At 37.2% G+C, this 15465-nt stretch overlaps 1 protein-coding gene across 7 annotated transcripts in view; it reads left to right on the plus strand.

Moving 5' to 3' along the window:
* The window catches only part of VPS13B (vacuolar protein sorting 13 homolog B), an 839649-nt gene that overhangs the window by 420151 nt on the left and 404033 nt on the right, over nt 1-15465 (plus strand). For all 7 annotated transcript variants that reach the window (XM_064384451.1, XM_012455820.2, XM_021675751.2 and 4 more), the window contains exon 24: nt 1495-1715. In XM_064384451.1, the coding sequence (XP_064240521.1) occupies nt 1495-1715 (221 nt within the window). The remainder of the gene's footprint in view (nt 1-1494; nt 1716-15465) is intronic.

Consider the following 15465-nt stretch of genomic DNA (forward strand, 5'->3'; position numbering starts at 1 on the left):
TTTAGACTCTAAAATATTTATAGTGTGATCTACTTAGTAATTCACTTGATATTTTTCCTTCAATGAAAAAGCAAGGTAAGACTACAAGTGCAGTGATCTCTGATCTCATATCTGCCTGGGCACATCCATCACCCACAGAGGGAAAAATATATATGAAGGAAATATAACTAAGTTTTAATAGTATTTATTATCGGGGGTGGCAAGATAGAAGGTAAATTATGAATGGTTTTGATATTTTCTTCTTTTTTTTTTTTTTTTTGAGATGGAGTTTCACTCTTGATACCCAGGCTGGAGCGCAATGGCGCGATCTTGGCTCACCGCAATCTCCGCCTCCTGGGTTCAGGCAATTCTCCTGCCTCAGCCTCCTGAGTAGCTGGGATTACAGGCACGCGCCACCGTGCCCAGCTAATTTTTTGTATTAGTAGAGACGGGGTTTCACCATGTTGACCAGGATGGTCTCGATCTCTTGACCTCGTGATCCACCCGCCTCGGCCTCCCAAAGGATATTTTCTTCTTTATATCTTATATTTCCCAAATTATCTGCAGTCTGGTACCTATTACCTTTCTAGTTTGAAAATAAGTGTCCTCAATTTGTTCTAAAATAATTTAGTTACTAAAAATTATGTTCATATTATACTCTCTGTACTGACAAGCACTAGTAGAATTGTAAAGTCCAAAATACATAATAAATGTTTAAAAATATTCTGATACTAAGTGGACTTTCAAAAGTTATTTCAAAAATTACTTTCCTATATTTACAAGAAATAAATGGCTTTATCTCAGAAGTTTATATTAATTAATTAATCTTACCTGAGATGTTAGTAAAAGCTAAAAGTATAAAAAGGGAATTTTGCTTTTAATCCTGAAGTTTATGAATGCCAATTTTTTATCAAGTGCATTTTATTTGAAAATAACTTAAATATAAGAATAATCTAGGGAACATATCAAAATTCATTTTGGGTCTTACCATCAGAGGTTTTAATTAAGAAGGTCTAATGTCCTAGGAACCTCTATTTTAAATTAGCATCCCACATGATTCTGATGCAGGTCATCCAACAGACCATATTAGGTTGTTTTTCTTTTCCTCTCTCATTCCACAGCAAGACCTATGGTCATTTGCAGTCTCACAGAAAAAAATCTTGCATTTACATAATTTGATCTGTTTTCTCTGGCCTCCAAGTTATGGTGCATACATCCCCAACAGTTTCACAATACAACCGACTAGGGTATGGGAACAGGAATTTAGAACTTCTGTTTTTATTTTTATCTCATATACAGAATTTCTAGTAATGTATGGTTTATTGTGTATATAATTACTTAAAGAATTTTACATAGAATGTAAATTGTTTAGCACTTTGATCTCAGGAATACTATATTCACTTTTTATGATGCTGTATTAGTCATAAATGTTAAATGTTTATATTTTACTGTCAAGTGACAATTAATTGTATTTTTGCTTGTGTTCTTCCCTATTCCCTTTTGTCCCCATATCAGGTGATGCTTTTCCTTGGACTGTCAGCTTGCATCATTTCAGCATATATACCCTTCTTGGAAAACAAGTGACACTTTGTCTAGTGGAACCTATGGGTTGCACCTCCACTCTAGCTGTCACATCTCAAAAACTACTTGCTACCGGACCTGATACACGACATTCATTTGTTGTCTGTCTCCATGTTGACCTAGAGTCACTAGAGATAAAATGCTCTAATCCCCAGGTTGGTACATTTGATTTATGAAAGGAAATTTAAAGTAATGTGATTTAAAAGCAATTGTTATCCATTTTGTTGAAGGGTTTCTCTTAAGTATCCTAAATTATTTTTAATTTGGCCATCAAGATCAGGGTAGTTAGATTAAGAATTGCTTTGAAGCTCTCTCAATTTGTGTAATTTAAACTCTTCTGAAAATGTAATAGTAGCAGCACAAATGCATCTTTTGGCTGATGGAATGAAATCAGTTGCAGATGTAATGTTTTTAAACACTGAAGAACTATTTTACTGTCAGACTGGAAGAGTCAGTAGAACTGATCAAATGTAATTTTCATTCAGATTCTCACTCAGAACTTCTTTGCTTATCATGCAATAGTTTTTTTAAAAAAAGATTCAGTTGTCATAGACTAATCATGTTGTATCTTGTAATTTTACAGTTTAATATGAATTTAGATCACCTGGGTTTGCACGAATAGTTGCATGCAATTTATCACTTGTTTCTTTACCCTCAAATAGACTATGCTATATTTTCTACATAGATTGTCAAAGCTGAATACTAGAGTTACATTTTAAAATAATCCTTTTTAGAATATTATTGGCTATTCTAGGTCAATATTGACAAATCTATATTTATCTTAGCAGTAACTGTTTTAAGCCACTGTTTAAAGAGTGTTTTTTTAAGTAGGTTCAAGTTAGTTGAGCTTCTTGGCACACACCTTTACTCTCAGCTACTCAGGAGGCTGAGGCAGGAGGATCACTTGAGCCCAGAAGTTAGAGGCTGTAGTGTGCTATGGTTGCACCTGAGAATAGCCACTGCACTCCAGCCTGGGCAGTAAAGCAAGACTCTGTCTTTTAAAATTTTTTGTTTTGTTTTAATTCACTTTTTGTGGAACAGAATTAAATAAAAATATTAAATGTTTTACACTTTACTATCACATGACAATTAACTGTATTTTTATTTGTGTGTTTCCCTACTCCATTTCCTCCCCTATATCAAGTGATACTTCTCCTTGAATCAGCTTGCATTCCTTATTTTGTAGAGACTCTTTATTGAAACCATCCTCATCCTTCTTTTCTTCCTGGCTTTCTCTCTTTACTATATACTATACTGCTTGATTTAACTTTTATGTGTGTTTGTGTACTTTGAAAAGATTAGACCTAATAATAGATCAGTAAGAGCCATATTATAAAAAGGCATATAATTAGAATTATGACAAGGCAGCTGTATTGAAAGAACACTATCATAAAAACTTAAAAACTCATCCTCCATTATTATAAAAGTTACTTCTTTTCTTCTTCTTCTTCTTCTTCTTCTTTTTTTTTTTTTTCCAGAGACAGGATCTTGCTTGGTTCCCCGGGCTGAAGTGTAGTGATGCGATCATAGCTCATGCAGCCTCAAACTCCTAGGTTCAAGCAGTCATCCCATCTGAACCTCCTAAGTAGCTGGGACTATATGCACATGCCACCATGACTAGCTATTTTATTTCATTTTTATTTTTTGTAGGGACAGGGTCTTGCTTTATTGTCTGGGGTGATCTTGAACTCCTTGCTTCAAGTGATCATTCTGCCTCAGCCTCTCAAAGTGCTGGGATTACATGATGTGAGAACCGTGCCATGAAGGTCATTTCTTTTAGAATCAGTAGTGAATACTTTTGAATGCTACTAAATATTTCAGTTTAATGGCCATTTGCCTTTCTATTATAACCTATAGTGATATAGAAGAAAATAATTATGAAATGACTTACCTTATTTGAGATTACTCTTCGAGCACTACTGCTAATGGTTGCTTTAAAATGTTTCTAAAAGGAAGGCAAACTGTTATGGGTTGAATTGTGATCCTGAAAAAATATATGTTGAAGTTCTAACCTTGTGTATCTCAGAATATAACATTATTTGGTAATAGGTTTGTTACAGAAGTAAGTTAAAATGAGGTCATTAGGGCGACCCAGTGTGACTGGTGTCCTTATAAAATAGAAAAATTTGGACATAGACACATACAAAGGGATGATGATGTAAAGACACACAGGGAGATTGCCATGTGAACATGGAAGCAAAGATTGAACTATTGGAGCTGTAAGCCAAGGAACACCCAAGACAACTGGTTCTCACCAGAAAAGCTAAGCAGAGAGCCAAGGAAGGATTGTACTCAGAATTTCAGAGGGTGCATGGCCCTACTGAGGCCTCGATTTTGGATTGTAGCCTCCAAGACCTATGTTTCTGTTGTTTTAAGCCACCCAGTTTATGGTACTTTATTATGGCAGCTCTGCCAAAATAGAATGTAGAGGAACAGATTCAACTTCTTTAGATCCTTTATCAAAGAAGTTATCAAAAAAAAAACACTTAGCATGGCAGTATAAGCTTTATCAGCCTATCTTTCCCACTGATTATTCCTATATACTCTGAGAAAAATTCAAAAATTAACAGTCGACTACTCCGACTTAACTGCATGTTCTCAACTTGTTTTAAAATAATTACATTACAAAATGACTTTAAGGCAGCTATTAGAAATTTTTATGAGTTGTAAAGGAAAGCACACTGAATGAAAAGGTAATAATTCTCAGCTGAGGAATAATAAGTATAAAAAGAATCAAATAGAATTTTAGAACTAAAAAATACAACACCTGAAGGAAGAAAACCATATTGTGTGGACTTAAAGGTAGGTAGCCTGAAGATGATAGAAGAGTTGCTAAACTTGAACATAGTAGAAATTACTGAATTTGAAAAACAAAAGAAAAAAGTTGGAGATCCAAGATGGCCGATTAGGAGGAACTCGCGATTGCAGCTCCGAGAGAAAGCGCAGAGGGTGAGTGGACGCCGCATTTCCAGACGGATTTTTACTGCCCACAGACCAGGAGATTCACAGGGGGAAGAGCACCACAGGTTTTGAGGCAGGGAGCAACGGCTCCTTCTGCAGAGTGAGTGTGACCGAGTTCCCTGTAAGCCAGCAAGGGGAGCTGAAACAGGGAGTCAAGCCAGGAGATTCCCCGGGCAAAAATGCGCCATGAATCTCAGAGCCGCCGCTTCAACTGACGCAACGGCTTACAGGGCAGCGGATTTTTACTGCCCACAGACCAGGAGATTCACAGGCGGAAGAGCCCCACGGGTCGCCAGTGCGGCTGCTTTGACTGGCGCAGCCGCTTGGCCTGCGACCTGAGGCAGGGGGTGGCGGCTCCTTCTGCAGAGTGAGTGAAACTGAGTCCCCTGTAAGCCAGCAAGGGGAGCTGAAACAGGGAGTCAAGCCAGGAGATTCCTGGACAAAGAAAGCGCCACAGGAAACATAACTGAACCCGGGTTGGTCCAGCTCTGTGGGGGAGGGGCGTCCTCCATTAGGACACACCCTGCAGTTCCCAGGGCAATTTGTGTAACCAAGGCAACCCGCCACTACAGAGACTCCCTCACTACAGGGCCGGGCCAACATAGTGGAAGCAGTTCTAACTACACCCATATAAACAGGACTGCAGGGAAGTTCACAAGGAAGCTGGGCGGAGCCCACAGCAGCTCAGCGAAGCCTTTGCAGGCTGAGTGCGACTAGGCTGCCACCTTGTGGGCAGGGAAAGCAACAACAAGACAGCGGAAAATCATAAAGCCCTAACTCCCTGGGACAGAACACCGGGAGAGAAGAAAAAGGGGGTTTATGGGTTCTGCTGCTGCAGACTTAAAATTACCAAAATCAGAAAGACAGCAACTACAAAGTCGATAGGCGGATAAATCCACAAAGATGGGAAGAAACCAGCGCAAAAAGGATGAAAACACCCAAAATCAGAACACTTCTCCTCCTACAAGGGAGCACAACTCCCAACCAGCAAGGGAACAAGACTGGATGGAGAATGAGTGTGATGAAATGACAGAATCAGCTTTCAGAAAGTGGATAATAAGAAACTTTCATGAGCTAAAAGAACATGTTCTAACCCAATGCAAAGAAACTAAGAACCTTGAAAAAAGACTTGATGAAATGCTAACGAGAATGGACAACTTAGAGAGGAATATGAGTGAATTGACGGAGCTGGAAAACACAACATGAGAACTTCGTGAAGCATGCACAAGTTTCAACAGCTGAATTGACCAAGCAGAAGAAAGGATATCAGAGGTAGAAGATCAACTCAATGAAATAAAACGAGAAGGCAAGATTAGAGAAAACAGGGTAAAAAGGAATGAACAAAGTCAACAAGAAATATGGGACTATGTGAAAAGACCTAATCTACGTTTGATAGGGGTACCTGAATGTGACGAAGAGAATGCAGCCAAGCTGGAAAATACTCTCCAGGATATTATCCAGGAAAACTTCCCCAACCTAGCAAGGCAGGCCAATATTCAAGTCCAGGAAATACAGAGAACACCACAAATATATTCCTCTAGAAGAGCAACCCCAAGGCACATAATCATCAGATTCACCAGGGTTGAAATGAAGGAGAAAATACTAAGGGCAGCCAGAGAGAAAGGTCGGGTTACCCACAAAGGGAAGCCCATCAGACTCACAGCAGATCTCTCAGCAGAAACCCTACAGGCCAGAAGAGAGTGGGGGCCGATATTCAACATCCTTAAAGAAAAGAACTTTCAACCCAGAATTTCATATCCAGCCAAACTAAGCTTCATAAGTGAAGGAAAAATAAAATCCCTTGTGAACAAGCAAGAACTCAGAGATTTCATCACCACCAGACCAGCTTTACAAGAGCTCCTGAAGGAGGCACTACACATAGAAAAGAACAGCCAGAACCAGCCACTCCAAAAACACACGAAATGGTAAAGAGCATCAACACAATGAAGAATCTGCATGAACCAAAGGGCAAAACAGCCAGCTAGCATCAAAATGACAGGATCAAATTCACACATAACAATATTAACCCTAAATGTAAACAGACTAAATGCCCCAATCAAAACACAGACTGGCAAATTGGATAATAAGCCAAAAGCCATCAGTGTGCTGTATCCAGGAAACACACCTCACATGCAAGGATACAGAAAGACTCAAAATAAAGGGATGGAGGAAGATTTACCAAGCAAATGGAGAGCAAAAAAAAAGCAGGAGTTGCAATTCTCATCTCTGATAAAATAGACTTTAAAGCAACAAAGATCAAAAGAGACAAAGAAGGACATTACATAATGGTAAAGGGATCAATGCAACAAGAAAAGCTAACGATCCTAAATATATATGCACCTAATACAGGAGTACCCAAATACATAAGGCAAGTTCTTAAAGAATTACAAAGAGACCTAGACTCCCACACAATAATAGTGGGAGACTTCAACACACCATTGTCAATATTAGACAGATCAACGAGACAGAAAATTAACAAGGATATCCAGGACTTGAACTCGGACCTGGAACAAGCAAACCTAATAGACATTTACAGAACTCTCCAGCCCAAATCCACAGAATATACATTCTTCTCAGCACCACATCACACCTACTCTAAAATTGACCACATAATTGGAAGTAAATCACTCCTCAGCAAATGCAAAAGAACGGAAACCATAACAAACAGTCTGTCAGACCACAGTGCAATCAAGTTAGAACTCAGAATTCAGAAACCAACCCAGAACCGCACAGTTTCATGGAAAATGAACAACTTTCTCCTGAATGTACACTGGATAAACACTGAAATGAAGGCAGAAATAAAGATGTTCTTCGAAACCAACAAGAACGAAGACACCACATACCAGAATCTCTGGGACACATTTAAAGCAGTCTCTAGAGGAAAATATATAGCAATAAGTGCTCACATGAGAAGAAAGGAGAGATCTAAAATTGACACCCTATCGTCAAAATTGAAAGAGCTAGAGGAGCAAGATCAAAAAAACTAAAAACCTAGCAGAAGACAAGAAAGAACTAAGATCAAAGCAGAATTGAAGGAGATAGAGACACGAAAAACCCTACAAAAAATCAATAAATCCAGGAGCTGGTTTTTTGAAAAGATCAACAAAATAGACAGACCACTAGCCAGACTAATAAAAAAGAAAAGAGAGAATAACCAAATAGATGCGATAAAAAATGATAAAGGGGATATCAACACAGATTCCACAGAAATTCAAACCATCATCAGAGATTATTACAAGCAACTCTATGCACATAAACTAGAAAACCGGGAAGAAATGGATAAATTCCTGGACAGTTGCCTCCTCCCAAGCCTAAACCAGGAAGAAGTCGAAACCCTGAATAGACCAATAACAAGGTCTGAAGTCGAGGCAGCAATGAAGAGCCTACCACCCAAAAAAAGCCCAGGTCCAGATGGGTTCACAACCGAATTCTACCAGACATACAAAGAGGAACTGGTACCATTCCTACTGAAACTATTCCAAATAATCCAAAAAGAGGGAATCCTTCCCAAATCATTTTATGAGACCAACATCATCCTCATACCAAAACCCGGCAGAGACTCAACAAGAAAAGAAAACTACAGACCAATATCCATGATGAACGTAGATGCAAAAATCTTCAATAAAATACTGGCAAGCCGATTGCAACAGCACATGAAAAAGCTTATCCACCATGATCAAGTAGGATTCATCCTGGGGATGCAAGGATGGTTCAATATACACAAGTCTATAAATGTAATTCACCACATAAACAGAACCAAAGACAAAAACCACATGATTATCTCAATTGATGCAGAGAAGGCCTTCGACAAAATTCAACAGCCCTTTATGCTAAAAACCCTCAATAAACTAGGTATCGACGGAACGTATCTCAAAATAATAAAAGCTATTTATGGCAAACCAACAGCCAATATCATACTGAATGGGCAAAAACTGGAAGCATTCCCTTTGAAATCTGGCACTAGACAAGGATGCCCTCTCTCACCACTCCTATTCAATATAGTACTGGAAGTTCTAGCCAGAGCAATCAGGCAAGAAAAGGAAATAAAGGGTATTCAATTAGGAAAGGAGGAAGTCAAAGTGTCTCTATTTGCAGACGACATGATTGTATATCTAGAAGACCCCATCATCTCAGCCCAAAATCTCCTGAAACTGATAAGCAACTTCAGCAAAGTCTCAGGATACAAAATCAATGTGCAAAAATCACAAGCATTTCTATACACCAATTTGACTTAAAGAGAGCCAAATCAAGAACAAACTGCCATTCACAATTGCTACAAAGAGAATAAAATATCTAGGAATACAACTAACAAGGAACGTGAAGGACCTCTTCAAGGAGAACTACAAACCACTGCTCAACAAAATAAGAGAGGACACAAACAGATGGAGAAACATTCCATGTTCATGGTTAGGAAGAATCAATATCGTGAAAATGGCCATACTGTCCAAAGTAATTTACAGATTCAATGCTATCCCCATCAAGCTACCAATGACCTTCTTCATAGAACTGGAAAAAACCACCTTAAAATTCATATGGAACCAAAAGAGAGCCCGCATAGCCAAGTCAATTCTAAGCAAAAAGAACAAAGCAGGAGGCATCACCCTACCGGACATCAAACTATACTACAAGGCTACAGTAATCAAAACAGCATGGTACTGGTACCAAAACAGAGATATAGACCAATGGAACAGAACAGAGGCGTCGCAAGCGACACAACATATCTACAACCACCCGATCTTTGACAAACCCGACAAAAACAAGCAATGAGGAAAGGAATCCCTGTTCAATAAGTGGTGTTGGGAAAACTGGCTAGCCATATACAGAAAGCAGAAACTGGACCTCTTCCTGACACGTTACACTAAGATTGACTCCAGATGGATTAAAGACTTAAACATAAGACCTAACACCATAAAAACCCTAGAAGAAAACCTAGGCAAAACCATTCAGGACATAGGCATAGGCAAGGACTTTATGACCAAAATTCCAAAAGCATTGGCAACAAAAGCCAAAATAGACAAATGGGACCTGGTCAAACTCCACAGCTTCTGCACGGCGAAAGAAACAGTCAATATAGTGAATCGGCAACCAACAGAATGGGAAAAAATTTTTGCTGCCTACCCATCTGACAAAGGGCTGATAGCCAGAATTTACAACGAGCTAAAACAGATTTACAAGAAAAAAACAATCCCATTCAAAAATGGGCGAAGGATATGAACAGGTACTTTACAAAAGAAGACATACATGAGGCCAAGAAGCATATGAAAAAATGCTCATCATCACTGGTCATTAGGGAAATGCAAATCAAAACTACATTGAGATACCATCTCACGCCAGTTAGAACTGCGATCATTAAAAAATCTGGAGACAACAGATGCTAGAGAGGATGTGGAGAAATAGGAACACTTTTACACTGTTGGTGGGAGTGTAAATTAGTTCAACCATTGTGGAAGACAGTGTGGTGATTCCTCAAGGACCTAGAAATAGAAATTCCATTTGACCCAGCAATCCCATTACTGGGCATATATCCAAAGGATTATAAATGGTTCTACTATAAGGACACATGCACACGAATGTTCATTGCAGCACAGTTTACAATAGCAAAGACCTGGAACCAGCCCAAATGCCCATCGATGATAGACTGGACAGGAAAAATGTGGCACATATACACCATGGAATATTATGCAGCCATCAAAAACGATGAGTTCGCATCCTTTGTAGGGACATGGATGAACCTGGAAACCATCATTCTCAGCAAACTGACACAAGAACACAAAATCAAACACCACATGTTCTCACTCATAGGTGGGTGTTGAACAATGAGAACACATGGACACAGAGAGGGGAGCACTGTACACTGGGGTCTGTTGGCGGGGAGTGCGGGGGACAGAGCGGGGGTGGGGAGTTGGGGAGGGATAGCATGGGGAGAAATGCCAGATATAGGTGAAGGGAAGGGGAGGCAGCAAATCATACTGCCACGTATGCACCTATGCAACAACCTTTCATGATTTTCACATGTACCCCAAAACCTAAAATGCAATAAAAAAAAGAAAAAAGAAAAGAAAAGAAAAAAGTTTTTTTAAAAAATGAACAGAGTTTTAATGGCTATAGAACAAAAATTCTAATATTGGGTACTACTTGGAGTTTCAGAAGGAGAGGAGAAAAAGTTTGGGATTTAGAAAAAGAAGAGATAATTACAGAAAATGTTGCCAATTTGGGGGAAGAGATAAGTCTTTTACATATCCAAGAAGTTCACCTTATCCCAAACAGGATAAACCCAAAGTAACACACATTTGAACACATTGTGATTCAAGTATTGAAAACCAAAAATAAATTTTTAAAATTTTTTAAAGCAGTTACAGAAAAAGACACATTCCATATAAGCAAACAATGATTTGAATGAGAGTAGATTTTTCTTAAAAACCACAAGAGACAGAAGCCATTAGAAGAATATTTTGAAAATTCCAACATAAAAGAACTGTTAACCTAGTGAAGATACCCCATAGAAATGTAAGAGAAATAAACCCATTTTTAGATGAAGGAAAACTAAGCAAGTTTGTCACCAGCTGCTCTGTTCTACAAGAAATGCTAAAGAAAATTCTTGAGGATAAAGGAAAATGATACTAGATGAAAAATTAGATCTTCAAGAATGAAGGAAAACCAACAGAAAGGGTAAATGGCTGAGTAAATAATTTTGAGAAAAACTATTTTAAAATATGTGTGACTCTTGAAAGCAAAAAGCACAAAATTGTCTGCTGGTTTTTTCGGTGTATGTAGATGGAATAGACAAGACAACTATAACATTAAGTCTAGAGGAAGATGGAGTAAAAGGATCTATGGTTGCCAAGTTACTGTATCTCATATGAAGTGATACTATATAAACTCTTAAGCAGACTGAAAATTTTGGTGTGTATGTTATACTCTCTTAAGACAACTAATAAAAAAGATGCAAAAATACAAAAGGATAGAGCCAAAAAGTCAATAGAGGAATTAAAATTAAATATTAAAAAAGATTCAAAGAAGCCAAAAAAGTTGGGAAAAAGTAACAAAGGAACAAAAAATGAATGGTAAAGCAGTACAAAAAATAAAATGGAGCTAAGCCAACTGTATTAATGATTACATGAAATATTTATGGTCTTAACTAAGAATCTGCAAACTAATGCCCATAGGCCAAATTTGGCTATACTCATTTACATATTGTCTATGATTTCTGCCATGCCACCACTACAGAACTGAGTAACAGTAACAGAACAGTATGGACTACAAAGCCTAGGATGTTTACCCTCTAAGCCTTTACAGAGAAAGTTTACAAATTATTGGTTGAGACACTTTAATTAAAAGGCAAAGATCTATAGAGTGGGAAGAAAAGCAAGATGCTACCATATAATACCTAAGATTGTATTTTACTTGAAATATAAAGAAACAGATTATAAATAGATACATAGTAAAAGATACACCATAAAAAGCATAAGAAGGCTGGACATATTTTAATCTCAGATAAGATAAAAAAATAAGTTTGTTACCATAGATAGTGACATGAAACAAAAATTAATAAAATGAAAGAAAAAAATAGACAATTCTAGAATCATAGTAAGAAATTTTTATAGCACCTCTTTCAGTGATAGATAAAACAACCAGATTAAAAATAAATAATTGAAGATATAGAATATATGAAAATACTATGAACTCAGCTTGATCTAATTGGCATTTGTAGAACAGTATATTCAACAACCATAGAATGTACTATTTTACAGGTATACATGGTCTCATTTTTAAGAGGATCAAAATCATATGAAAGTATTATTTGACCAAAGTCAAATTAAATTAGAAATTAATAATAATAAAATAGCTAGAAAAACTTTAAATATGTGGACATTAAACAACATGCTTCTACATAATTTATGGGGCAAAGACAAAATTATTTGGGAAATTAGAAAATACTGAATGACACCAAAAAAAAGTGGATAAGCTAAGGCAGTGTTTAGAGGGAAATATAACTTTAAAGACATGTTAGAAAGGAAGAAAGATCTTAATTCAGCCATTTAGGTTCAACTTTAGAAAGCTAAGAAAAGAACAGGAGAAACCCAAAGTAAGTAAAAAGAAGAAAATAATAAAGATATGAGTAGAGATGAGTGGAACGGTTAACAAAACAGTGAGAAAGAGATAGAAAATTAAAGCCATGAACTGTTCTTTGAAAAGATCAACAAAATTGATAATTCGTTAGCTATACTGAAATAAGAGAGAGGGAGGAAAAAATGCAAACTACTGATACCAGGAATGAAGGAGTGTTGATAACATTAAAAGCATAATAAAAGAATAATGAACAACTTTATGCCAACAAATGCAACAACTTAGATGAAATGGAAATTTTTATCAGAAAATAATTGTGTCAAAGTTGACACAAGAAGAAAAGAGCAAATCCGAATAGTTCTGTATCTTTTCACAAAATTGAATGTGATGTCAAAAACTTTTCCAGGGAGAAAACTTCCAACCTACATGGAAGAATTCTATCAAATAGTCATGGAACAAATAACATAAATTTTTCACTAATGTTTTTCCAGAAATAAAGGGTAAAGTATCCCTGCCCAACTGGTTTTATGACCTAGCATAACTCTAATAACAAAACTTCAAAAAGGCTTTACAAAAGAAGAAAATTAGGTATTAATATCCCTCATGAAAATGATATATACATTCTTAATCAAATATTAACAAATCAAAGATAATATCTAAAAAGCATAATACATAATGGTCAACTAGGATTTATCTAAAAAATGCAAGTTTGGTTTAATGTTCAAAAATCATTCAATAAAATTTACCGTAATCATAAAGGAGAAAAATCATATAATCATCTCAATAAATCCAGGTAAGACATTTAACAGAATTCAACATGCATTCATGATGAAAAGTCTCAGCAAATTACAAGTTGGAGATAACATTCTCAAACTGATAGAGGTTATATAAGAGAAAACAATGGTAAATCTCATACTTAATAGTAAAATATTGAATTGTTTCCCACAGAAATCAGGATTTCTACTTTCTTTTTTTTTTTTTTTTTTTTTTGAGACAGAGTTTTGCTCGTTACCCAGGCTGGAGTGCAATGGCGCGATCTCGGCTCACCGCAACCTCTGCCTCCTGGGATCAGGCAATTCTCCTGCCTCAGCTTCCTGAGTAGCTGGGACTACAGGCACGCGCCACCATGCCCAGCTAATTTTTTGTATTAGTAGAGATGGGGTTTCATCATGTTGACCAGGATGGTCTCGATCTCTTGACCTCGTGATCCACCTGCCTCGGCCTCCCAAAGTGCTGGGATTACAGGCTTGAGCCACCGTGCCCGGCCTCTACTTTCAGCACTATTTTGTATTATATTAAGAGTTTCTAACCATTACAGTAAACCAAGAAAAAGTAATAGAAGACATAAAGGTAATAAATGAAGAAATAAAGCTGTTTGGATATAACATATATTATAGAAAACCCAAAAGGAGTCTAACCAACTGTTATTAAAACTAATAAAACTCACCAAGCTTTTATGAGACGAAGTTAATGTATTAAAACCAATTGTACTAGCAGCAAACAACTAGAAAATGGAATGAAATCAATTTAACTTTTACTAACATCCAAGAAACATAAATGAATAAATCTAACAAAAGATATCTAAGACCTCTATCCTGAAAACCATAAAGCATTGCTGAGAAAACTAAAGGCCTAAAAGAAGTAGAGAGATATATCTGCTCATAGATTGGAAGACTCAAATTGTTGATGGCTTATTGATCTTGATATTGGACTTAACCAAGTTTAAAAACTATTTTTTGAAGGACATATTGAGATAGCAGAAAGCCAGACATTTGGAGAAGGTATTTACAAGATATTTTTCAAACAATGGACTGTTATCCAAAATATTTAAAAATCCTCTCCTCCCCTTCCCTCCCCTCCCCTCCCCTTCCCTCCCCTTCCCCTCCTCTCCCCTCCCCTTCCCCTCCTCTCCCCTTCCCTTCCCCTCCTCTCCCCTGCCCTTCCCTCCCCTCCCCTGCCCTCCCCACTCCCCTCCCTTTTGTGTAGTGACGCTATCTGGGCTCACTGCAACTTTCTCCTCGCAAGTTCAAGTGGTTCTCGTGCCTCAGCCTCCTGAGTAGCTGGGATTACAGGTGTGCACCACCATGCCCAGCTAATTTTTGTGTTTTTGTAGAAATGGGGTTTCACCATGTACCAGGCTGGTCTTAAACTCCCGACCTCAAGCAATTTGCCAGCCTCAACTTCCCAAAGTGCTGGGATTTCAGGTGTGAGCCACCGTGCCCGGACTAAAAATTAGTTTCACTCAGTAACATGATGAACAAAAGATGATAAACATAAAGACAAATAATAGAGAAAAGACTTCAACAGATACTTCACAAAATATTTAAATAGTCAATAAGCATATGAAAATATGCCCAATATCATTATCAGGGGATAAACATGAAGAAATAGAACTACACGCCTATTAGATTGGCTAAAATAAATGATAGACTCAATACGTGAACCAACTGGAACTCATCACACACTGCTTGTGAGAATGTAAAAGTGATGTAATAGCATTGGAAACCCCTTGGCAATTTTTGAAAAAGTTCAGCACATAGCCATTCCTCCCTGAGTGTTTCCTCTGAGAAACAAAAATATATGTCCACAAAATGTCTTTTACAGAGATGTATATAGCAGCTTTATTTGTATAGCCCCAAACTGGACACAACTCACAAGTTTATTATTAGGAGAGTTAGTAAAAAAATTATGGCCTACTCATATCAAGGTAATACTAGTCAGCCATTAAAGGGCTGAATTACTGATAAAATGCAAAATCATTGATGAATCTTGGGATCATTATGCTGACTGAAAAAACCCAGGTGGAAAAAGACTACTTACTGTATAATTCTATTTATATAAAATGTTAAAATATGCAGATTACTATCAATATATAGT

The sequence above is a fragment of the Aotus nancymaae genome, unplaced genomic scaffold (assembly GCF_030222135.1).
Source record: "Aotus nancymaae isolate 86718 unplaced genomic scaffold, 86718_ANA_hifiasm-v0.15.2.pri h1tg000036l, whole genome shotgun sequence".
NCBI lineage: Eukaryota > Metazoa > Chordata > Mammalia > Primates > Aotidae > Aotus > Aotus nancymaae.